Source organism: Muscardinus avellanarius (genome assembly GCF_963383645.1).
Source record: "Muscardinus avellanarius genome assembly, chromosome: 16".
Lineage (NCBI taxonomy): Eukaryota > Metazoa > Chordata > Mammalia > Rodentia > Gliridae > Muscardinus > Muscardinus avellanarius.
The window spans coordinates 1,471,196-1,496,757 of NC_137802.1; the positions used below are offsets into that span (position 1 = coordinate 1,471,196).

Here is a 25,562-nt window from a genome sequence, read left to right on the forward strand (position 1 = left end):
AACCCAGAGGCATTCTACCTCCAAGCTACACCCCCTGCCCTATTTTTATCCTTTGTTTTGAAACCAGGTCTCAGTGAGTTGCAGAGGGCCTCACTGAGTAGCTGAGGCTGGCCGCGAACCGCGATCCTCCTGTCCCAGCCTCCCGAATGCTGGGATGACAAGCGTGCGCCACCACGCCCGGCTTTAATTTATTATTATTATTTGCAGTACTAGGGATGGAACCCAGGGGCATTTTACTTCTGAGCTATACCCCCAGCCCTATTTTTTATTTTGAAACAGGGTCTCACTGTTGCAAAGGGCCTCACTAAGTAGCTGAGACTGGCCGTAAACCTGCCATCCTCCTGTCTCAGCCTCCCAAGTACAGGGATTACAGGCCTGTACCACCACGCCTGGCTCTATTATTATTATTTTAGGTATTGCTTTTCCCATGTCCCTGGGGCTCAGAGGTAGGAGGGTGGACCCCTGGGAGGCTGATCCTTCCAGCTGGAGTGGAAAATTCCGTTGTCCCTGGCAGAGGGAGGCCTGGGTGAGCGCACAGGACTGGCCGTGGCTGCCCTGGCGGTAGCTGGTGCCTGAATAGAGCTGTGGTCGCTGGCTCTTTCTCCCAAGCTGCCTCTGGCAGGGACCAGCCCAGGCCAGCGGAAGCCGGAGGGAGGGAGGGAGCCGCTGGCCGAGGCCTGGGCTTCGGCCTGCCACACAGCCGCGCTGACCTTGACAGAACGCGCTGACCTTGACAGAACGTCCCAGTGTGGACGGCCCTGTGCTGGGCGCGCCCGGGGCTGGACCTCCGTCTCTCTAGTTTGGAGATGGGGAATGCTAGATGGGCCTGGGTTTGCAAACTGGCCAGAGGAGGGCAGGGTTTGACTCTCATTTTTGTGTGTGGTACTGGGGACGGAACCCAGGGCATTCTACCTCCCCGCTCTACCCCCGGCCCTATATTTTATTCTTTATTTTGAAGCAGGGTCTCGCTGAGGTGCAGAGGGCCTCACTAAGTAGCTGAGGCTGGCCGCGAACCGCAGTCCTCGTGTCTCAGCCTCCCGAACGCGGGGATGACAAGCGTGCGCCACTTAAGGATAAGGAGACCCTGTTTCAAAATGAAAAATAAAAGCCAGGTGTGGAGGCGCACGCTTGTCATCCCCGCGCTTGGGAGGCTGAGACAGGAGGATCGCGCAGGTTCGAAGCCAGCCTCGGCTACTGAGTGAGGCTCTCAGCACCTTAGTGAGACCCTGTTTCCTAATAAAATAGAAAAAGGTCTGGGAGTATAGCCCGGAGGTAGAAGGCCCCTGGGTTCCATCCCCAGTACCACACATACACACAAAAAAATAAAATATAGGGCAGGGGGTGTAGCTCGGATGTAGAATGCCCCAGGGTTCCATCCCCAGCACCACAATAAATAAATAAGCCGGGCGTGGTGGGCACGCTTGTCATCCCCGTGCTTGGGAGGCAGAGACAGGAGAATCGCGCAGGTTCGAAGCCAGCCGCGCGCGCTGGCTTAGGAGACCCTGTTTCCAAAATGAAAATGTAAAAGTAGGTCTGGGAGTGTAGCCCGGAGGTAGAAGGGCTTCCAGGAACCCCAGTACCACCAAAAATAAATAAAAAAATAAACAAATAAATAAATAAATAAATGGCTGGGCTGTAGCTCAGCAGAGCGCCCTGGATGTAATTCCCAGCCTCCCCAAAAGCGAGGGGTGGGTGTCTCCTGGTACTTCTAGACCCTGGAGACCCGTCTTCAAAGCGGAGCCTCCGTCCCTAGGGTTAGTCAGGCAGTGAGGGCGGCCGGCCCCGGGAGCCCCGGGAGAGGGAGGCCGCGCGGTCAGGGCGGCCATCTGGGCTGCTCGGGCTGGGGGGGGGCAGCCACGTGTCCTTCCCCAAGGGGCCCAAGGGACAATGACGTCCTGGCTGGGATCCCTGGGAGGGGATTGTGTCCAGGGTCCCCAGGACAAAAAGCTGGGGCGTGGTGGCGCACCCTTGTAACCCCAGCATTGGGGAGGCTGAGACACGAGGGCCAGCCTCAGCGACTGAGACCCTGTTTCAATATAAAGAAGAAACAGGTCTGGGGGTGCAGCTCGGGGGTACAGTGCCCCCGGGTTCCATCCCAGTACCACACACACACACAAAACAGGGTCTCGCTAGGTTGCCGAGAGCCTCACTATTTGTTGAGGCCGCAAGCCTGCGATCCTCCCGTCTCGGCCTCCCCCGGGGTAGGGTAGACAAGAGTCCAGCACCGGGCCCCACCCTTCGGCTCCAAGGACGGGTGGGGGTCACCTGTCTGCCGTGGCTTGGGCCAGGGCTGTCCCTCAGAACTGCAATGCTCAGGGCCACGTGGGGGTCAGTGGGCGCAACCAGAGCCCGGCTGGGTGCTGAGCCCCGGCCGCCACCCGCTCCAGACGAGGGATCCCCCAGTCGCAGGGCCACACGCGTCCCCAGACATCGCTGGGTCCCCAGGGCCACAGGCCGTGGTAGAAGACCCCGGAAGTAGCCAGTAGCTTCTGCCCCTCGGAAGTGAGCGGGGGTCGGGGTCCCTCTGAGCCCCGGAGATGGCGGGGCCCCTTCCGCACAGCACTTCCGTTGCCTGGGGGGGGCCCCCCCAAATCAGCACAGGACATCGCAGTTCTGTTAAAGTCAGAAGTGTTTTGTTTAATATCTCATCAGCTTTACAGGGTTACAATTGTCTTAAATATTTCTGAAGTTTAAATACAATCTGCATAATAATGTTATTATAAAATGTAAACTTCTCAGTGTTCTTTTAAATTTCAAAATCACACCTTTTTTTTTTGGTGGGTTTTTTCCCTCTCTCTCTTTTTTTTTTTTTTTTGGTCTTTTTCTTTTTAATACCTGAATGTTTTGCAAAACCGAGATCCTTGTAGGCCAGCCCTGCCGGGGAGGCCTACCCAGAGGTAGAGAGCAGTGTATACCTTTTATTTTTCTCTTAAGTTATTCTATTTTAGTCCTTTTCTTTTTAACCTGAGTTCCAGCATGCGAGTCACGCTCAGAGAAGCTGAGATTCTGAATGTTAAGACGGAAAGGCTGAGTTCTTGTTTGCCAAGAAAACAAAAACCAAAAACGTAAAAGACAAAATTAAGAGCGGAAGCCTCCACGACGGAGTGAGCAAAAAAAAAAGATTAAAAAATAACAATGCGAATGTATAAATACACAATTCTTACAAACACTAACCCAGCCTCCCCGCATCCCGGTCCCCACCCACCCGCCCATCTGTCCCAGCTTTGGGGGTCGCAGGGAAGATTCCAGAAGCAGCCTGTCCCGGGGCGACCCTGTGAACCCCCCTTTGCCCTGAGTTTTGGGGCCCTGCCTGTCACGCTGAGGCCACGCTGGACACCCCGGCTTGCATAAGTGGGTGCTGGGCAGCACCCCAGAGACACACCCCTTGCGACCCCCACCAGCAGCCCATGGCCAGGTGGAGGGCTAAATGGGGGGGCCCTCGGGGAGGGGGCCCCACAGCTTCTGCCTGGCAGGCCACGGGGGTCTTACGGACCCCTCCCCAGCGTGGCCAGCCCCCTAGGCTGCCCCCTCCCCATGTCCTGCCCCTACAATCATAGCGCGGCCGCAGCCAAGTCCCCTGAGTCGGGGTCCAGCCCCGAGGGGCCTGGATGCCCCCCCACAGCCACACGCGCCGGCCCGGGGGCGCCCGGACCCCGGGGGCGATTTTTGGCATCAAAAGTCAGACCTGAGGTAGAATGTGCAGGGGCCGGAGCCCCTCGGGCAGCGGGGGGGCCCCCAGCATGTACACGAGAGTCCAGGTGACTCGGGGCGGGGGGGCAAGATTGAGTCCTGAGACAGAGACCCCCCCTTCCCAGGAATGATTGTGCCGCTAGGTGCCGGCCCCACAGCCGGGCAGAGAGAAGGGCAGGGCAGGGAGGCCGCCCCCCCCCCCCCGGGAGCGGGGGCGCAGTGGCCCTGAGCCGGGGAGGGGGCTCCCCAGGGGAGGGCCCGGGAGGCCCCCTGGGCCCAATTAGTGAACCCACCATCACTTGCGCCTGGCGGAGGTCCCGCGGGCAGAGAGAAACCCAGCGAGGCCCCGAGGGTGCTGGGAGCGCAGACTGCCCAGCCCCCCCAGATCAGCCTGGGTTGCAGACAGCTCGCATCTGCACCCCAGGGGCTGCCGGCCGCCTCCTTTTGACCTGTGGGGGGCACAGGGGGCCAGGGTCCTATATCTAGGTCTCAGAAAAAGCTCACCCCCTCCCGTGCAAAAAGGGGGGGTCTGGAGAAAAGATAAAGGAAAGAGATGAGGATGCGGGGAAGGGGGGCTGGGGGACGCCATGGCCCGAAATCCTCGCCCTGAGCTAGGCCCGGCTTCGCCCCGTATTGATAACCCCCCCCCCAAAAGTAGCCCTTTTAGGCGAGAGTCCAGCGGATTCATCCCTGAGGCAGGAGCCGGCGGAGGGCGCGGAAGCCCCCTCCCAAGCCAAGCCCCTCCCAAGCCCGCCGGGCCCCCCACGTCCTGGTCAAGGTTCCCAGGTCCCTGAATCAGTGGAGAACCCAACAGGCAGAGGCCAGACCGAGAAAGGGGGAGGAGGGCCAGAGGCCCCGCCCACCGGCCCCGCCCACCGGCCGCGCATGCGCAGAGGCCCGCCGCAGCACCTGAGCCCGGGTCCCTAGTCACTCCTGGGCAAAAGGAAGAAAGGTTATTACTGGGTATTCTTGTCAAGTTTTTTTTTTTTCTTTTTTCCTTTTTCTTTTGCCTTTTGAAGTCCACTTCCCTGAATGAACACAAATATATAGATATATAGATATATAGATATCCTTTTTCTAAAGTTTGACTCCCCCCCCAAGAATAAAATAGATTTACAAAACAACAGCAAAAACAACAACAAACAGTAACAACAAAAATCCCCGGAAACCTCTTTATAAAAAAAAAAAACCCTATGGAATTCGAAGGTTGCTATTTCTTAAAAATAAAAAAAATAAAAAGGAAAAAACACGGTTCCCAAGGCAACAAAACCTCCGTGTGATCTTAGCCGAGGGGGGTTCATTCGACAACAGGAGCTCGTATGACGAGATGTGATGGAGAAAAAAAAAAAAAAACAGACAAAAAAGAAAAACGCACAGTGCAGGGACATTTGAGGTAACCAGAATTGGTTTGAGATTGTAGCTGGTCCAAGCCAGAAACCAGGGTCCCCTTCCTGAGCCAGGGCCCCAGGGAACTGTGGCCTCTTAGTTAAGGGTTTTCTTGGCTGGTCCGCACAATTTCTCTCTCTGAGTGTCCGAAACCTGAGAAATTCAAGTGTTCCTTGGTCTTCCCTGTTTTATTAAATCTGTTTTTTTTTAATATATATATATATATATGTATATATGTATATATTTTTTTCTTTGCTTTTTGGCGTCAATGTGGCTCCTTGGTGGCTCTTGCCCTCCCCACCCGTCTCTTCCACCCTCCTGGCCCCCCACCTGGGCTGGCAGGACGGTGGTGGTGGGAGGGGTTAAGGCAACGAATTGTTTGAGGTAGAAGAGGTGGGGGGTGCAGACAGCCCTGCTGGCCCGGCCTGGCTGCCCGCGCCGCTGCTGGCCCCGCAGGGTCCTCCCCGGCCGCCTTTGCTTGGAGCTGAGGGTGGCGTCGGGGCCGACGGCTGGGCAAACAGCACTCCTGAACACGACAGAGAGGGAGAGAGGAGAGAGAGCTGTGTTAGCGAGGGCTGGTCACCTCTGCCAAGAGGAGGGACAGGAACAGGGCAGGTCAGGCTGGGTGACTCTGAGTCCATTTTTCAACCTTTTTCAGGAGTGTGTTGACTGCCTGAAAAGTCCAGCCCTGGACCCACCGGATACCCACAACCAGGCTCTGCCCCAGCGCCACCTAGTGGTCTCTAGGGGCCGCTGTTCTACATCTACTTTTTATTTTATTTTTTATGGTGGTATTGGGGTTCCCGGAAACCCTTCTACCTCCAGGCTACACTCCCAGACCTTTTTTTTTTTTTTTTTTTTTGGTGGTACTGGGGTTCCTGGAAGCCCTTCTATCTCCGGGCTACACTCCCAGACCCATTTTTACATTTTTATTTGGAAACAGGGTCTCCTAAGCCAGCACGCGCGGCTGGCTTCGAACCTGCGCGATCCTCCTGTCTCTGCCTCCCAAGCGCGGGGATGACAAGCGTGCGCCACCACGCCCGGCTCCCAGACCTATTTTTATATTTTTATTTGGAAACAGGGTCTCCTAAGCCAGCGCAGCTGGCTTCCAACCTGCGCGATCCTCCTGTCTCCGCCTCCCGAGCGCGGGGATGACAAGCGTGGCCACCACGCCCGGCTATAAGTCCACTTTTTTTTTTCCGGAAAGATTTCAGGGAGTCAGCGTGTGACCCAGTGGTAGAACGCCTCTGGGCTCAGTCCCCCAAATCCCCACACACACAAAGAGGAAATTCAGAGTTCAGTGCCCATGGCGTGCATCTGTGCGTCCTAGCTACACGGGAGGCTGGGGCAGAAGGATCGCTGAGGGGCTGGGTTTGCGATCAGCCTGTACAACACAGTCACCTCATTGAAATAAAAAGCGGACGGAATCTGGCCGGGCGTGGTGGGGCACGCTTATAATCCCAGTACTTGAGAGGCTGAGACAAGAGGATCGTGGCTCCTGGACAGCCTCAGCTACCACTGAGGCCCTCTGCAACTCACTGAGATACTGTTTCAAAATAAAGAATAAAGCCGGGCGTGGTGGGCACGCTTGTCATCCCCGCGCTTGGGAGGCAGAGACAGGAGGATCGCGCAGGTTCGAAGCCAGCCGCGCGCGCTGGCTTAGGAGACCCTGTTTCCAAATAAAAATGTAAAAATAGGTCTGGGAGGGTAGCCCGGAGGTAGGAGGGCTTCCAGGAACCCCAGGACCACCAAAATAAATAAATAAATAAATAAATAAATAAATAAATAAATAAATAAAAATTAAAAAAATAAAGAATAAAAAATCGGGCTGGGGGTGTAGCTCAGAGGTAGAGTGCCCCTGGGTTCCATCCTCAGTACTGCAATTAAATAAATAAAGAAAGAAAGAAAGAATATAAAATAGGGCTGAGAGTGTGGCTTGGAGGTAGACTGCTCCTGGTTCTTTCCCAGTACTGAAAAATAAACAAACACACAAGCAAACAAAAAGACAAAAACCCGGAAACCCAGCCCGGCGTGGCGGCGCACGCTTGTCATCCCCGCGCTTGGGAGGCCGAGACAGGAGGATCGCGCGGGTTCGAAGCCAGCCTCAGCTACTGAGCGAGGCTCTCAGCAACTCAGTGAGACCCTTTTTCCAAATAAAGTATAAAAATAGGTCTGGGAGTGTAGCCCGGAGGTTGAAGGGCTTCCAGGAAGCCCCGTACCACCAAAAAAAAAAAAAAAAAAAAGGTCTGGGAGTATAACCCGCAGGTAGAAAAGCCCCTGGGTAAATAAAACCAAACCCGGAGACCCGGCTCAGGTCTCCTTCAGCACCCCCCACGCCCCCAGCTGGTGAGTCGGGGTCCCCCCGGGCGGCTGCATTCGCGGGGCCAGCGGCGCCGAGCGCACGAGGGCCCGGGTCCTACCTGTGTACAGGACCCCATTGATCTCCACCGACACGCTAATGCTGCTGCCGCCGTTGGAGCCCGCGAGGCTGGCAGCCGAGTCCTGGCGGCTCTCGGAGGCTGCAGGGGAAACGCCTGCTGGTCAGTATCGGTGCAGCCGGGAAGGAACCCAGGGCTTCTCACGCGCGGGGAGGGTCCTGCCACTGAACTACACCCCGGCCCTTTGGTTTTTATTATCTATCTATCTAGCTATTTATTTTTGCAGTACTAGAGATGTAACCCAGGGGCATTCTACCTCTGAGCTACACTCCAGCCCTATTTTTTATTCTTTATTTTAAAACCGGGTCTCACTGAGTCGCAGAGGGCCTCGCTAAGTAGCCGAGGCTGGCCACGAACCGCGATCCTCCCGTCTCAGCCTCCAGAATGCTGGGATGACGAGCGTGCGCCACCACGCCCGGCTTTATTTATTTATTTATTTGAACACGGGGTCTCGCTAGGTTGCTACGGGCCTCCCTGAGTTGCTGAGGCTGGCTGCGAACCCGCGGTCCTCCGGTCTCAGCCTCCCCAGCGCGGGGATCACAGGCGTGCGTCACCACCCGGCCTGTTTTTTCCTAGGTGCTCTTTACAGAGCCGGCTCCGCCCCCCGCACGGCAGGAGGAGCCCGGGCACCTTGACTGTTGATACGGATGCTCATGGGTAACTGGGCGCTCATGGCCAGGAGGTTCTGCTGCAGGGCTCGCTGCATGAGCCGCTGGTGCTCATCCGACACCAGGGCCATCTTCTTCTCGGGCGGCTCCCCGGACTCCAGCTTATCCCGCAGCTGCTCCAGGGCGGCCGCCTGGGCTGCCACGGCCGCCTGCGCCGCCGCCGCCTGCACGGCCGCCTGCGCCGCCACCACGGGGTGGCCCGCCAGGGACACGGGCAGGCGGCCGGGCACCGTGATGGGGATGGCTGAGTCTTCTTCTAGCCGGAGAGAGACAGAAGAGGAGCGGTGGTCAGAAAGAAGGACCTAGGTAGCCAGGCGTGGTGGCCACGCTTGTCATCCCCACGCTCGGGAGGCGGAGACGGGAGGACCGCGCAGGTTCGAAGCCAGCCGTACTGGTTTAAGAGACCCTGTTTCCAAATTACAAGTAGAAAAATTTGTCTGGGAGTGTAGCCCGAAGGTAGAAGGGCTTCTAGGAACCCCAGTACCACCAAAAAAACCCAGAAGGGACCTAGGTATACCCCCGGCAGGATGCAAATGGCTGCTGCTGCTGAGGGGCACTTGCTCCCTCTCCCAAGAGACAGAGACGTGAGCACCGTCTCAGAAGTCCCCGTCAACAGCAGGCCGCCCAGAGGGCACCTCCTGTCTCGCCCGCCACTGTCTGCTCACTCTAGACACGGGGGCTTTTTTTTCTTTGTGGTCCTGGGGGTAGAACCCAGGGGCTTTCTACCTCCGGGCTACACTCCCAGACCTATTTTATACTTTATTTGGAAACAGGGCCTCACTCAGTAGCTGAGGCTGGCTTCGAACCTGCGCTCCTCCTGTCTCAGCCTCCCAAGCGCGGGATTACAAGCGTGGCCTGGCTTAGACACGGGGGCTTTGACACAGTGGGTGCCGGACACCGGTACCGCTGTCTCTGGACAACGCCCTGCCCCGGCTGGGAGGAGTCTGACGCCCGCAGAGGGCTGTGAATGAGCTCGGGTCAGCGAGGTCCTGGTCCCCATCTTCAGGGCACTGTGGGGGCCACTCCGGAGTCTCAGGGTAGCCCTAGGAGGTAGCGAGTCCCCAGCCTATGGCAGATGAGAAATGGGGACCGCGGCGGCTGAACGGAGGCTCCGGGGCAGTGAATGCTCTGGTGTTAGCAGGGATCCAGAGGCTCAGCAGAAGGTCGGCAGTTGATTGGTGATGTCTGCCTGGGACCCGCGCCCTCGGGATTGGGTAATTTCCCACGCTTCACCAGTGGGGGAAAGCTCGGACAGAGGCGGAGGCTGGCCTAAGGGCAGCACCTAGCCTTGGTTTCAGGGAAGATTCCAGGGTGGAGGTGACAGATGTCACAACCTTCCACTAGGACTGTGTGTGGGTATCAGGGATTGAACTCCAGGGCATTCTACCTCCAATACTCCTCCAGCCCTATTATTTATTTATTTATCTATTTTGGTGGTACTGGGGGTGGAACCCAGGGGCTTTCTACCTCTGGGCTACACTCCCAGACCTATTTTATATTTTATTTGGAAACAGGGTCTAAGTTGCTGAGAGCCTCACTAAGTAGCAGAGGCTGGCTTCGAACCTGCGCGATCCTCCTGTCTCCGCCTCCCAAGCGCGGGGATGACAAGCGTGCGCCACCACACCCGGCTTATTTTTATTTCGTAACAGGGTCTCCCTAGGTTGCTGGGAGTCTCACTACTTGCTGAGGCTGCCCTCGAACCCACGATCCTCCTGTCTCAGCCTCCCAACTACTGCAGATAGGTGTGCACCCGCACGCCTGGCTCTGATGAGTGGATCTGAAAGGCGGTGATTGAGCAGTAATGTCTGCCAAGGGCACCATTGGGGACGGGTGGAAGCCCCCTCCCACCTCCGCTTGGCGGTAATCAGAGTTGTGCAGACCGTGGGCACAGGTGCCCCCCAGCGGGTGCCGGGCCCCGGGGCCCTCACCTTTCTTGATCTTGGAGGCCGGCGTGATGGAGCTGCCGTTGGTGCTGGCGGCCAGGCCCAGGGAGGACACGGGCAGCTTGGGCGAGGACAGCACGCCGTGGGCCCCGCCGGGCGAGTAGGCGAACAGGGAGCCCCCGAAGCTCTGGCGCCGGCCCTCCCTCCGGTTGCTGTCGATGGCCGCCTGCAGCTCGTTGGGGCTGCTGAGGCCACGCCTCTCACACTCGTAGGGGTACAGGTACTTCATGTACCTGTGGGCGGGGCGGCGGCGGGCGGTGAGCGCGGGCGGCCGGGCGCCCTCCCCGTCCCGGCCTCCGGGCCACTCACTGGGTGCGCAGGGTGAAGGCGGCGCTCGTGATGGACGTGGGCAGGTTGAGGCCCTTGGTGATCTCCCGCCAAAGCTTCCTGTTGATGACCTCCACCAGCCCGCCCTTCTCCGTCACCAGCACGTACAGCATGAAGAGGTCCAGCACCTGCTTGGCCATGATGGGGATCCGGTTCACCGGCGTGCCTGCGGGGCGGGCGGGGTGAGTCCCGGGCGCCAGCGGCACCGGGCGTCCTGGGCGTGCGGAGCAGCGTCCCCGGCCGCGACAGCCAAAGATGTCCTCTGGCGTCACCCAGGGTCCCCCGGGGCGGGGCCAGCCCAGCCGGGGGCACACGGGAGGGCAGCTCTGCCCGTTTCCCCGCGAGTGGCAGGTCTCTGGGGCAGGGAAGGAGATGTGGCAGGCGAACTGGGGCACCGCGGGGGACACGGGCCTCTGTCCCAGCTGGGTCCCCGGGGGACAGGGGAGGGCTGGGGCCATCTGACTTGCAGCTCAGGAAGACGACGGTGGGGGAGCTAGGCCAGTTGGGGAAAGGCCTTGGGCTAGCCCAGAGAGGAGAAAGGCCATGGGCTAGCCCAGTTGGGGAAAGGCCTTGGGCTAGCCCAGAAAGGAGAAAGGTCGTGGGCTAGCCCAGAGAGGAGAAAGGCCGTGGGCTAGCCCAGTTGGGGAAAGGCCTTGGGCTAGCCCAGAGAGGAGAAAGGCCGTGGGCTAGCCCAGAGAGGAGAAAGGCCGTGGGCTAGCCCAGAGAGGAGAAAGGCCGTGGGCTAGCCCAGTTGGGAAAAGACCATGGGCTAGGCCAGAGAAAAGAAAGGTCTTAGGCTAATTCAGGAAGGAGAAAGGTCGTGGAGTAGCCCAGGGAGGAGAAAGGCCATGGGCTAACCCAGAAAGGAGAAAGGTCATGGGCTAGCCCAGAAAGGAGAAAAGTCGTAGGCTAGCCCAGGGAGGAGAAAGGCCGTGGGCCAGCCCAGTTGTGGGAAGGACGTGGGTTAGCCCAGGTAGGGAAAAGTGGTGGGGTAGCCTGGGGAGAATTCCGCCTGCACCCTGTGCCTCTGAGCCTGCCTGCAGCCTCCCAAGCCTGCTCTGGGCAGGGCCCCTCTGCTCTTCTGCTCACCCGCCTCCCACGCTGTGCCCAGAAGCCTCCAGCCTCAGAGCTGGGCTCGGCCCTGGCACGAGGGCAGGGGAGCCCTCACCCCTGCACCCCTGTGAAATTCTGGGCTTTTTTTTTTTTTTTTTTTTTTTAGTACCAGGAATGGAACCCAGGGGCATTCTACTTCGGATTAACACTCCTAGCCCTAGTTTTTATTCTTTATTTTGAAACAAGGTCTCACTAAGTTGCAAAGGGCCTCACTAAGTAGCAGAGGCTGTCCGCAAACCTGCAATCCTCTTGTCTCAGCCTCCCAAATGCTGAAATTACAAGCCAGCGCCTGCACGCCCGGCTGAAATTTGGGGCTTCTAAGACCATCTGCCCACTGACCTCCGTTGCCGTCCTGCTTACAAGGTGTCACCAGCACCCAGCCGGGCATGCAGTAGGTGTCAATCAACAGCAGCACAGGCTGGCGGCCTCATCCCAGCTGCAGCTCGGCTCTCCCCCGCCACAGGAGGCAGCGCCTCCCAGAACCCTGTCCCCTGCCTGCCACCTCCGCGCACTCGGCCGGCCATTCCAAGCCCTTTCCCGTGGGAGGCAAGGCCCCGATGAGGCCGGCGCATGCCTGCCGGCCCAGCGCTCAGGGGGCTGAGGCCAAAGGATCCCAGTTCTAGGCCAGCCTGGCAACTCAGGGACACACTGTCTCAAAATAAAATAAAACCAAGCATGGTGGCACAAGCCTGTGGTCCCAATTGGGAGGCTGGGACAGGAGGATTGAAGATAAATAAATTAAAAAAAAATAGCTGGGTGTGGTGACAGCACGCTTGTAATCCCCGCACTTGGGAGGCGGAGACAGGAGGATCGCGCTGGTTCGAAGCCAGCCACGCTGGCTTAAGAGACCGTTTCCAAATTTAAAAAAGTATAAAAATAGGTCTGAGAGTGTAGCCCGGAGGTAGAAGGGCTTCCAGGAACCCCAGGACCACCAAAAAAAAAAAAAAAGGAGGAGACTGGACCCCAGACCCTTAGAGTCAAATTCCATTTTTCAGCCCAGGAAGGGAAAGGAAGGGACCCCAAGTGTCAGTTACACACACAGCAGCCACCGCCCTGTGAAGGGGACGCACCAGGAGACCCCGGAGGAGAGGCCCACAGAACGCCCCGGAGGCCCTTGATAAGCAAGACGGGGCTGCGAGGGCCAGCTGGCTGGGCTCCCTAGGGCGCGGCAGGCCGGACCTCCCCCTGAGGCCCCAGAGAATTCTGAGAAATCTGCTTCAAAGTTTGGAACCCAGGGGTATTCTACCACTGAGCTACACCCTCCGCCCTATTTTTATTCTTTATTTTGAAACTGGGTCTCACTGAGTTGCAGAGGGCCTCACTGAGTAGCTGAGGCTGTCCTGTCCGCGAACCACGATCCTCCTGTCTCCGCCTCCCAAGCGCGGGGATTACAAGCGTGCGCCACCACACCCGGCTTATTCTTATATTTTTATAAACAGGGTTTCGCTGAGTCGCAGAGGGCCTAAGGAGCTGAGGCTGTCCGTGAACCGCGATCCTCCGGTCTCAGCCTCCCGAATGCTGGGATGACAAGCGTGCGCCCCCACGCCCGGCTCCATCCCAGGGACCTTCTACCTCTGGGCTACACCTCAACCTATTTTGTATTTTATTTGGGGTCACAAGCGTGCGCCCCCTGCACTCGGCTGGGACCCTTATTCTCCAGGACCTTAGACATGGGCCTAGGAACCAAAGGGTGGGGGCCGTGGACCTGGGGGCTGAGAGCCCCCAGCAGCATGGGGGGCGCGGGGGTGGGCGAGGCAGGTGTGGACAGGATGATAAAGAGAACGGGCAGATCTCTCTGGCCACGCGAGGGGCAGGGGGCTGGCCTCTGAGGATAACGCAGAGGGGGCCCCACCGGCAGGGGAGGGGTTAACTGGAGGCTGCTGCCCTTCCGCCCTCCCCTCCCTTCCGGTGGCCACAGGCTGTGTTTACAGTAGCTGAGGGAGGGAGGGGAGGCCCAGACAAAGCTGGGCTGGACCTGCCCCTGCGACCTGCGACCCTCCCGGCCCCTTCCAGGGCTCCGTGGGACGGGGAGGGGGAGATTTGGTAGCCCCAGGACCCCCACTCAGCGCACCAGGCCTGGGCGGGGTGGGGGTGATAGTCCACCCCCCAAGTCTGCGCGCTGGGCGCTGGGGCCGCCTGGCGACTCCTGTTGAAGCTGAGTGTAAAAGGCCCACTCCCAGTCCCTTCCTCAGTTTCCCCACCTGGATGCCTGTCCAGGCCTCGCCCCCTCAGCCTGGTCTCCAACCCTAACCCCACCCGCACTGCCCATGAGCTGGATGGCTGCCGAGGTGGTGAGGGCCCGTATGCTGCTGGTGCCCAATACACGCGTGTGCAGCTGGGCGCGGGGGCGCACGCTTGTCGTCCCAGCATTCGGGAGGCTGAGACAAGAGGAGGGCGGTTCGCGGACAACCTCGGCTACTTAGGCCCTCTGCAACTCAGTGAGACCCTGTTTCCAAGTAAAGAATAAAAAACAGGGCTGGGGGTGGAGCTCGGAGGTAGAATGCCCTGGGTTGCACCCCCAGTACTGCAAAATAATAATAATAATAATAATAATAATAATAATAATAATAAAATGCAGCTGGGCGTGGTGGGCACGCTTGCAATCCCAGCATTGGGAAGGCTGAGACCCTAGGATCGCGGTTCACGGCCAGCCTCGGCTACTTAGCGAGGCCCTCTGCAACTCAGCGAGACCCGGTTTCAAAATAAAGAATAAAAAATAGGGCTGGGGTGGAGCTCGGAGGTCGAATGCCCCTGGGTTCCATCCCCAGACCCGCAAAAATAAATGAATAAACGAATGAACGGGTGTGACTTAAAGGCGCCGGCATTCGCACGCCGGGCCGTCCGCTGGCCGCTGAGCCCAGGGCGCTGGCGCACAGCAGGGGCTGCGGCCATCTTACACCTGGGGGAAACCGAGGCCTGGGTGGGCGTGGGGGGTGGGACTGGGGCCTCACGGCAGCCCGGCAGCGCTCTCTAGGCCCTCAGCCTCCGGGGCCCGGGACTCACCACGCTTCTGCATGAAGCCGAACAGGTCGTCCAGGAACTCCTTCCGCTTGGGGTCGCCGTCCAGTTCATACAGCTGCGAGGCAGAGGGCGCGTGAGCAGGCGGGGAGGGCGGCGGGGACCCCGCGCTCAGGCCAGCCCAGGCCCCTGGCCCCCTCCTCCTGACCTCTGTGGCCCTGGGGAGGAGCCCCCGGGCAGGAGATGAAGCCGGGACCCCACTATCGAGCGGGGGGCGGGGGCAGGAGGCGACACGGCTGGGGCCCAGCGAAACGAACCCCAGCCAGGTGGCTTAAAACCACAGGGACCAGGCTGGGCGCAGTGGCGCACGCCTGTCATCCCAGCATTGGGGAGGCTGAGACCGGAGGATCTGGGCTCGAGGCCGGCCTCAGCTGCTTAGTGAGGCCCTCTGCAACTCAGTGAGACCCTGTTTCAAAATAAAGAATAAAAAATAGGGCTGGGGGTGTGGCCCGGAGGTGGAAGGCCCCTGGGTTCCATCCCAGTACCAACTGCAGTGGCGGCAGATACATAGAAGACAGACAGACACCTTTGCGCCCAAGCTCTGTCCTACAGACCGACAGCGGCCGGCATGATGCCCGAGCCCGGGGCCTGCGGGACCCCGCGACCCAGGGCTCCCACCCCATCTGCGGCCCCGGGACAGGAGCAGCGACACAGGGGAAGCGGCCGTCCTTTGGGGGCGTCCCGGAGCCCGCCGTGGCTTCGCTCGCGGCGCCCAGGAAGCAGGCGGAGATAATTAAAAGTGGAGTTCAGGCAGGGGCCAATTTGCCGAGGAGGGGCAGCGCAAATACCAGTCTTCAAATTAAGCTCCGGGAATGTGGCTGGACAGACGGCGGGGGGCCTTGAAACCACCAATTAGGCAGGCAGGGAGAATGTGTCACTAGGTCCCCGAGCTCGGCCTGTTCCTGGGAGACTCCCCAGCCGCCACTCTGCCAGCCCGCCCCTCCCCGGCCTCAGTTTCCCCATGTGTGCAATGGAGACGACCTGGGGGTGGGATTCCGGGCAAGGGGCCGGGGCCTCTGCCCTGGGTGGTCGGGGCAGAGCGGAGGGCCAGCTGCCGGCCTTTGTCTGCACCCCCAGGCCAGCAGCAGAGTGGCCGGCCCGCATTCCTGCGCTGATTTATGGGGCCGGGGAGGCCCGTTTCCCCTTCAGCCGCCCAGGGGTGTGGGGCCTGCAGGTAGCCCCATCTGGCCACAGCTGGCCAGCCCGGTGGGCGCGCACACACGGACCCACACGCAGGCACAGGGCGGCCGGGCCTCACTTCCAGCCCCATCTCTCTGCGGCCTGGGGTCCCCCCACCCACACTTCTCCGGAGCCCCTGGGCTCAGCGCCTGGTCGCGGTATCTAGAATAGAGCCGGGCGGACAACAGTTGCTTCATAAAAGCTGCTCAAAGGAATCTTGATTTATTTTTTCTTTTTTTGGTGGTAGGACTTAGGGCATTTTACCTTCCAGCTACACTCCTCAACCCTGTTTGATTTTCTTTTACAGCGCTGGGGATGGAACCCAGGGGCATTCTACCTTCGAGCTCCACCCCCAGCCCGATTTTTTTATTCTTTATTTTGAAACAGGGTCTCACTGAGTTGCAGAGGGCCTCACTAAGTAGCTGAGGCTGACCTTGAACCTGTGAGCCTCCTATCTCAGCCTCCCAAGTACTGGGATTACAGGTGTGTGCCATCCCGCCTGGCGGAACCTTGATTTCTCTTTTTTATTTCCTTTCTTTTTCTTTAGCTGTTATGTGGTGCTGGGCAGGAGAGAGTTGCTGGGGGAACGGTCTGAGGAAGCGGGTTGCAGGTCAAGGGGAACCCCATCCTTGGGGGTGGACACAGTTGCCCCAGAGGTCACATCCACCTGAAACCTCAGAATGGGCTTTCGTTGGATAAAGGGGGCTTTTGCGGAACTTGGGAGGCTGAGACGGGAGGATCCAAGTTCGAGGCCAGCCCCATCAATTTATCCGAGCTCTCAGCAACTTAGGGAAACCCTGTTTCCAATAAAGAATAAAAAGGCCTGGGGATATGGCTCGGAGGTAGAAAGCCCCTGAGTCCAATCCCAGTACCACACACACACAGAAAGGTTGTGGGGGCAGGCCCTCGACCAGGCCGCAGGGCGGGCTGGTCGCGTCCCGGAGCAGCCGCATTGATCCCAGGCCATAAACGGGGGGCTGCGGGGCCCCAGCTGCCGGTGGAGGAGGTGATTTAATGGCCGACAATAAAGGAGGCCATAGAGGCCGCCCCAGCTTTATGGGGACCTGGCCCCTAGTTCCGCTCTGCAGCGGGGTGCTCCCAAACGGGCCAGCTGGCTGGGGAGCCGGGGGGCAGTGTCCAGGCCCCCCATGGCAGTGTCCAGGCCCCCCTCGCAAGCCAGTGGTCCGGGCAGCCTCAAAGCACAACGCTAAGCCACGGATAACAGCTGCATCCTCGCCTGGGGACCACACCTGGGTCCCTGGCCGCCCTGGACCCGGCCCGTCAAAGGACACGGGCGGCCATCTGCGCGCCCCGAGCCCCCCTCCCTCCGGCCAGGCGTGGGTCACCGAGCTGGGAGCCCTGATAAGCCGCCCCGCCCCACGCCCTGCGCCCCACCGGCGGGGCCGCTGCTGTCCCAAGACCGAGGTCCCCCCAGTGGCTCGCCCCGGCTGCTACTGCCGCGCAAACCAGACCGCCGAGAACCTACTCAGAAGCGGGGTGTCTCCCCTGCACCAACGCCTTTCCCAGGGCACTCCACCCCGGGCCGAGCCTCTGCTCAGTTGCCCAATATTTATTTTTCCTTTTTTTTTTTTTTTGTGGGTCTGGGGGCGGCACCCCGGGGCATTCGGCCTCGAGCTCCACCCCCAGCCCTATTTCTTATTCTTTATTTTGAAACAGGGTCTAAGTTGCAGAGGCCTCACTAAGCAGCTGAGGCTGGCCGCGAACCGCGATCTTCCTGTCTCAGCCTCCAGAATGTTGGGATGACCAGCGTGCGCCCCCACGCCCGGCTAGCAGTCGCCATTTTGGGGGATCCCTTCATGTTGCTGGCCAGGCCGAGGTGCCCAGGGTGGGCCAGGCCGTGGCTCAGCCGCCGGGGGGAGAGGGACCAGGGTGTCCACTCGGCCCGGGCGCCCTGCGAGGCCGGGATTGGGGAGAGGCCAGAAAGCAACGTTTGAAGCTTAAAGAAAGTCCAGCAAGATACCAGGGCCCCTGCCCAAGGTCACGTCAAGCCAGCTTCCTCTCAGCCCCTGGGGGCCCCACCTGGGTAAGTGCCGGCTCCCAGGGGCCCCAGGGCCCCCGCTATAAAGACACGGCCTGTCTGGCCTGCAGGGCGGGGCCGGGACCTTTGCCCCCGTCTGCTCAGGCCCCTGCTCAGGCCCCCTGCCGGCTCCCCAGGCTCCAAAGTCCAGGGGGCCCCAGGCTGGGCGGGGTGGGCCCGCAGAGGCTCCCTTCGGCCGTCCCAGCCGCAAAAACTCAAACACCAGCCTCTGTCCAGGGCTTAGGGGCCGAGGAGCTGGCCACCAAGCCTGGAACCTGCCCTCTACCAGCTGGGAGGAGCGGGACTGCACAGGGGATTTATTATTATTATTATTATTTTATTTATGTATTTTGCAGTACCGGGGATGGAACCCAGGGACATTCTACCTCTGAGTTACATCCCCAACCCAATTTTTTATTATTTGGAAACAGGGTGTCACTAAGTTGCAAAGGGCCTCACTAAGTAGCTGAGGCTGGCCGCGAACAGCCATCCTCCTGTCTGGGTCTCCCAAGTCCTGGGGTGACAGGTGTGAGCCATCACACCTGGCTGAAGATGGGATTTTATTTATTTATTTATTTATTTTTGCGGGCCTGGGAATTGAACCCAGGGGCATTCGACCTCCGAGCTCCACCCCCTGCCCTATTTTTTACTTTTATTTTGAAACAGGGTCTCACTAAGTTGCAGAGGGCCTCACTAAGTAGCTGAGGCTGGCCTGACCGCGATCCTCCCGTCTCGGCCTCCCGTGTGCGCGCCGCGCCCGGCCGATGATGGGGAATTTTTTTACAGAGACGCAGTTTGCTCTGTCCCGGTCTGCTGACGGGAAACCTAGGTGTGTTTTCTCCTAAGGTCACAGCGGGGTTTGCGAAGGCCCAGAACACGCGGAAATCAATTCAGCGTGAGTCAGTAGCCCACACGCCCAGAGGAACCATCCCGGGCCGGGACCAGGGGCCGCAGCACCACCTCGGCCCTGCTGGGAATGAATGGGAGGGCTGGGTGCATCTAGTTCTAGAACACTCCGCCGCCCATAAGGGAGCCCCCGTTCCCATAAGGAGCCACCCTGTCCTTTTTCCCGGCACCCACAAATTCCTGTCTCTACACTCGCTTTTCTGGACCTTTCCTACCCGCGGCCTTTCGTGTCTGGCCCTTGGTGGGCACTGGGCCCCCGAAGTCCCTCCCCGCGGCCGGGTGTCAGAGCCTCGCTCCTTTTCAGGGGTGAGTGCTATTCCAGTGTGTGCACAGGCCACACCCTGCGTGTTGGCCATTCATGGGCTATCTTGCCCCGGGCTGTTGTGAACCATTTTACCTGCTTTTACATCTTTCGGGTTTTGGATAAGAAATGACTCACTGCCACTTCAGAAGGGAAGTTAAAGTGATTGGTTTTTCTTTCTTTTCTTTTTTTATCTCCCAACCTCCTCCCCTTAAAACCCTGGAGCAACTGGGCAGGTAAATCAGCCGCTTCCCAGGGTCCACACAGACTTTAAAATCTTTATATCAGCGTTTGACCACATGTCTACTCTGCTCCAAGACCCAGCACCAAGAAAGCCCAACTGTTGTCTGCAGCCCCGGGACATCTCCAATTTTTTCTTTTCTTTTCCTTTCCTTTTCTTTCTCTCTCTCTTTCTTTCTTTCTTTTTTGCCATACTGGGGATGGAACCCAGGGGCATTCGACCTCTGGGCTACACTCCTGGACCTATTTGATATTTTATTTGGAAACAGGGTCTCACTCAGTAGCCGAGGCTGGCTTCGAACCTGCGCGATCCTCCTGTCTCAGCCTCCCAAGCGCTGGGATGACAAGCGTGCGCCACCACGCCCGGCTTTCTATTTTTTATTTTGAAAAAGGCTCTCACTGAGTTTCAAAGGGCCTCACTAAGTAGTAGCTGAGGCTGTCCGCAAACCACGATCCTCCTGTCTCAGCCTCCCAAGTACTGGGATTAAAGGCGTGTGCCGCCATGCCCGGCTTCCAATTTTTTTGTGTGTGTAGGTACTGGGGACTGAACTCAGGGGCAGTCTACCTCCAAGTTACATCCCCAGCCCTACTTTATTTTAGTTTTTATTTTGGAACAGGGCCTCGCTAAGTAGCAGAGGCTGACCGCGAACCGCGATCCTCCGGTCTCAGCCTGCCAAGTACCAGGGTGACAGGTGTGCGCCACCGCACCCGGCTCTCCCTTCTCAGAAACACCCACGCTGCTGCCGCCGCCCACCGCGCCCACTCTACATGGGGAAACTGAGGCAAGGAGGATGGGGGCGTCCCTGAGCACCTGGCAACGAGGCTGGCAGAATGCCAGCAACCTCCTAGGTGTTTTATTTGTCTTTTTCATGGGGGGAGGGGAAAAGGTCCGAGAAGTTGGAGCCCAGGAAGAGAGAAACGCGCTACTCGCACTTACAATCCCAGCATCCGGGAGGCTGAGACGGGAGGATCGCGGTTTGCGGACAGCCTCAGCTGCCTAGTGAGGCCCTCCGCAACTTAGCAAGATCCTGTTTCTAAATAAAAAATAGTTGGGCGTGGTGGCGCACGCTTGTCATCCCCGCGCTCGGGAGGCGGAGACAGGAGGATCGCGCAGGTTCGAAGCCAGCCGCACTGGCTTAAGAGACCCTGTTTCCAAATAAAATATAAAATAGGTCTGGGAGTACAGCCCGGAGGTAGAAGGGCTTCCAGGAACCCCAGGACCACGAAAATTAAAATAAATAAATAATAAAATAGGGCTGGAGGTATAAACCAGAGGCAGACGGTCCCTGGATTCCACTCACAGTACCACACCACACATAAAAAGAATGAATGAGCCGGGCGTGGGGGCGCGCGCTTGTCATCCCAGCATCCGGGAGGCTGAGACAGGAGGATCGCGGCCAGCCTCAGCTGCTCAGTGAGGCCTCTGCAACTCAGTGAGACCCTGTTTCAAAATAAAGACTAAAAAATAGGGCTGGGGGTGTAGCTCTGAGACAGAATGCCCCTGGGTTCCATCTCCAGTATTCCAAAAAGAAAATAAAAAAGAATAAATAAATGAATAAAGGCGGCGTGGGTGTGCCCGGCTCCTATAGGGAGGTCAGCGCACCGTGCCTGTGCTCCAGGCCTCAGTTTACCCCATATATGGGGCTGAGGTCCCGGGACAGAGGTGGGAGCGGGCCGTGTCCCCTCCGGGCTCTGCGGAGCAGCGGGTCAGGGGCGCAGGCCCTCCAAGAGGCGGCCACCGGGGGGTTCACATTGGAGGGCTTTTCCCCCATTTCAGAAGCTCCCAGGAGGAGGAGGAGGAGGCGGCCAGAGTGTGGCTGTCCATTTCCTAGCCATTACTGTGCTTCCTGAAGCCACGGCCCTTGCAGGACGCTGGGGGTGTGGGGTGTCCAAGACAGAGCCGACCCCCCTCTGGGGAAGGCGCAGAGATCCAGGCCGGGGCCCCTTGAGCCAGGCCTCGGGGCGCACCTGACCCGAGGGGCTTCCCCGCCTGGCTTCCCGGCACCCTGGGAGCAGCTGGGGAGATTCTGGCCGGCAGGAAATTGGGGAAGTGATTCTGGGCCGGGCAGAAACATCTGTCCGCTCGCCACCCCACCCGGCAGGCCCCCGAGAACACAGCGGGCGCCCCACCCACGAGCAGATATTAATAGGGCTTCCGAGATGGCCGCCCAGGCCCCGCGCACAGACGGCAATTCCAGGTGTTTCTTGCTGGCTTTCCGGGTCACCAGACCCCGGGGGCGTCGGCTGACCCCAGACCTTTCTCTTTCCCTCCTGGGCAGCTTTCCTGTCTGTGGTCAGTGCCACCTGAGCGCCGCGGCCGCTCCCTCTGTGCAGTGGGCGGCGGGGTGCCCGACGGGCGCCCAGGAGGGAGAGTGGGGCTCCGGGGGGAGGCTCCGCGGGGGACGGGGCCGCGAGGCCCGACCCAATGCAGCCCCGAAACTGAGACGGTATGCAAATGAGAGGCTGCCAGAAGCTTCTAGAACACTGCAGGGGAGGCAGGTCGTGGTCCCCAAGGTTTGAAAAAATGGCTGCAAAGCAGGGACCCGCAGCCTCGGGCTGGGTAACTCTGCACAGCCCTTCTGTAACTCCCAAGGCAAGACAGAGCCTCCGGGGTCCGCTGGCGGGATGCTGGGAGCCGGCGGGGTTCAGAAAGGGACACCCCCCAAGGGCCGGGCAGTGCTCAGGGGGTCAGAACGCCAAAAACCAAGCTGGGCGTGGTGGCGCAGGCTTGTCATCCCCGCGCTGGGGAGGCTGAGACGGGAGGATCGCGCGGGTTCGAAGCCAGCCTCAGCTACTCAGTGAGGCTCTCGGCAACTTAGTGAGATCCTGCTTCCAAATAAAAATTAAAAATAGGTCTGGGAGTATAGCCCGGAGGTAGAAAGCCCCTGGGTTCCATCCCCAGTACCAAAAAAAAAAAAAGGCGGGGGAGATGACCAGGCGAGCGCAGAGGGAAAGGTGGCCGCCCACTGGTCCTCTGCCGGGGCCTCGGGGCCAGGGACCGGGGCATGGGTGGAGGGGAGCTACCAGCCCAGACAATTCTCTTCTGCAGAGAGCTGGCTGTATCCCAATGGGAGTGGGGCGCTCTGGGGGCTCCTAACGGCAAGCTGGGGGGCCCGCGGGTGCTCCAAGCCTGGACAGTCAGGGCGCAGCCGGACACAGTACCTGGGCACTCAGCCACACAGGTGTGCACGCACGCAGACACACACACACACACACACACGCAGGGCCACGCCTGTGCACCCAGACACCAGCACGCCCTCAGAGATAATGACCCCAGACAGGCCCGCCTCCGCCTGCCCAGCGCCCGCCACCCCACGGCGCAGGCGGGGACTTCCGCCGGCCCCCTTCAAAGCTGTGTCCCCGGCGCCCCAAGCCGGACACGCACACTCGCAGAAGGATGAGGCTCAAGCCGGGCGTGGCGGCGCACGCTCGTCATCCCAGCACTCGGGAGGCTGAGACGGGAGGATCGCGGTTCGCGGCCAGCCTCAGCTACTCAGTGAGGCCTTTGCAACTCAGTGAGACCCAGTTTCAAAATAAAGAATAACAGCCAGGCGTGGTGGCGCACGCTTGTAATCCCAGCATTTGGGAGGCTGAGACCTGGAGGATCACGGTTCGCGGACAGCCTCAGCTACTTAGTGAGGCCCTCTGCAACTCAGTGAGACCCGGTTTCAAAATAAAGAATAAAAAGTAGGGCAGGGGGTGTAGCTTGGAGGCCAAATGCCCCTGGGTTCCATCCCCAAACCCGCAAAAAAAAAAAAAAAAGAAAGAAAAAGAAAATAAAGAATAAAAAATAGGGCTGGGGGTGTAGCTCGGAGGTCGGATGCCCCCTGGGTTCCATCCCCAGGCCCGCAAAAAGGCTCAGACGCAGGTGACGGACATCGGACATTCTGCCCAAGACGCTGAAACAGCTGCGGCCCCGGGACCAGCTAACCCCAAAAAAGGTCGGAGTATCCGGCATCCGCTGGCTTCGAGATGCGGAAACCTCATTCATATCCCCCAGCGCCCGCTCCCTGACCATCTGCTGGATACAGGACCTTCCTTAGGGGTGTGTGTGTGTGTGTGTGTGTGTGTGTGTGTGTGTGTGTGTCTGTCTGTCTGTCTTTTGCAATGATAAGGACTGAACCCAGATCTTCACACATGCTAAGTGAGCACTCTCCCACCGAGCTGCACCCACAGCCCCCCTTTTATTTGCAGTACTGGGGATGGAGCCCAGGGGCATTCGACTCCGGAGCTGCACCCCCAGGCCTATTTTTATTCTTTATTTGGAAACCGGGTCTCACTGGGTTGCAGAGGCCTCGCTGAGTAGCTGAGGCTGGCCGCGAACCACGCTCCTCCCGTCTCAGCCTCCCGGCGCTGGGATTCCAAGCTTGCGCCGCCACGCCCGGCTTCCTTTCTGGAGCCTGACTGTGCCTTCTCCCTTGTGACCTCGGCCGTGTGTGTAAGGCCGGAGGGGGTCCACTGCGGGGGCACTGGCCGGGGCAGAACGCGCTCCCTTGCAGCGCGGGGCGGGGCGCCAGGGGACACCGACTCTCCCGCCGCCCCTCTGGGCCCCAGGGACCCTGGCCCAGCCGCCCTGAACACAGGCAAGGCCGCGGCCCCGCCGGAGCCTTCAATGGCCAGATTAGTTACCATTTAACCCTGTGACCCCAAATTGTCCTCTAGTTGTGGAGACGGAGAAGAGGCGGGCTGCCCCCGCCCCCTGTGCCCACCCACCAGGCGGCACCCCAGCTGCTCCCGGCTGGGCCAATCTCAGTCTGGGAATGGGTCGGGGCAGAAAACTGCGGAATGCCGGGCGTGGTGGGCACGCTTGTCATCCCCGCTTGGGAGCCGGAGACAGGAGGATCGCGCAGGTGCGAAGCCAGCCGCATTGGCTTAAGAGACCCTGTTTTCGAATAAAAATATAAAATAGGCCTGGGAGTGTAGCCCGGAGGTAGAAGGGTTTCCAGGAACCCCAGTACCACCAAAACAAAAAAAGGGACCCTGTTTCAAAAAAAAAAAAAATATATATATATATATATATAAATATGTATGTATGTCTGGGAGTGTATTCCAGAGGTTTAGAAGGGCTTCTAGAGACCCCAGAACCACAAAAAAATTAAAAAAAAAAAAAAGAAAACGGCGAAATGACCCTCGGAGGCCGGGTCCCCTGTGGGGCCGCGGTGGTGTGTCTGGGATGAGAGAGAATTCAGGGTGAGGATGGCCGGTCCGTGGACTGGGGCCTTTGTGTCAGGCCCAGAGCGGCCCGGAGCTGGCTTAGCAATCCCCAGGGCTGACCGGCTCCTGGGTGGTCAGCTGTAGCTAGTGACCACACTGACCCAGCTCCCGGGCGGGAGGCTAATGGTTAACAGGCCCCGGGCAGCCTCCCGCTTCTTGGTTCTTGGCCGGCGGGCAGTGGGGGAGGACAGCGGGGGAGGACTGCTGACTCTGCTCCAGGCGCAAACAAACAGCCCAGAGAGACACGCCCCGCACAGAGCGCTGGGATGCCTGGGATGCAGGCTGGGCTACCCGACCCAGGCCCCGAGTGTGTCTAGACGCGCTCCCCGGGTCCCCGCGAAACGGGCCGAACCCCATGGGCTGCACAAAGTCAGACCTAGGCCAGCCGGCGCCGGGCGGGGCCTGGGAGGAGGGGATTCACACAAAACACACTGCCAGATGGAGCCTCGGGGAGCCCCTGGGAAACCGGCACGCCGCACACCTTACAGAAGCCCAGGAAGGTCCTGGAGGGGCCGAGGCCGGCCTCGAACCTGCGATCCTCCTCTCAGCCTCCTGAGTACCGGGCTGACAGGTGTTCGCCACCTCTTTTTTTATTTTGCCGTACTAGGGATGGAACCCAGGGCCGTACTAGGGATGGAACCCAGGGCCATTCGACCTCCAAGCCCCAGCCCCAGCCCTATTTTTGATTCTTTATTTTGAAACAAGGTCTCACTAAGTTGCAAAGGGCTACGTAGCTGAGGCTGGCCACGAGCTACGAGCTACGATCCTCCGATCCTCCGGTCTCAGCCTCTCCAATACAAGCGTGCCCACCTCTTGAACATGCACAGGGGCTCGGTCCACAGGGACCCAGGGACACACATGCCCCAGGAGAGGGGACCTCGCGCCCCCACCCAGTGGCGTGCCACCCTGCTGAGCCCCGGCTCCGCACCCGGGGACGCTCTGCCCGCCGGGCACCGCTCCCAGCCGCCGCGTGTGTTATTAGAAAGCGTGGCCCTGCCCGGCGCTTGGCAGCGGCCGCGGGTGCAGAGCCAGGCCGGGGCGGCGGTGACCCCGCGGCCAGATAAGGTCTTCCGGCTGAGTCAGTGCGGCTCCGGCTGGCAC

General features: G+C 59.4%; 1 protein-coding gene across 1 annotated transcript in view; it reads right to left on the minus strand.

The window, feature by feature from the left end:
* Window positions 1-5,438: 5,438 nt before the first annotated feature.
* ARID3A (AT-rich interaction domain 3A) overlaps window positions 5,439-25,562 on the minus strand; it is a gene marked incomplete at both ends in the record, with an annotated part of 29,109 nt that continues 8,985 nt past the window's right edge. Inside the window, 6 exons of the mRNA XM_080712869.1 lie at window positions 5,439-5,602; window positions 7,497-7,595; window positions 8,145-8,438; window positions 10,111-10,358; window positions 10,435-10,618; window positions 14,569-14,641. Of these exons, the coding sequence (XP_080568995.1) occupies window positions 5,439-5,602; window positions 7,497-7,595; window positions 8,145-8,438; window positions 10,111-10,358; window positions 10,435-10,618; window positions 14,569-14,641 (1,062 nt within the window). The remainder of the gene's footprint in view (window positions 5,603-7,496; window positions 7,596-8,144; window positions 8,439-10,110; window positions 10,359-10,434; window positions 10,619-14,568; window positions 14,642-25,562) is intronic.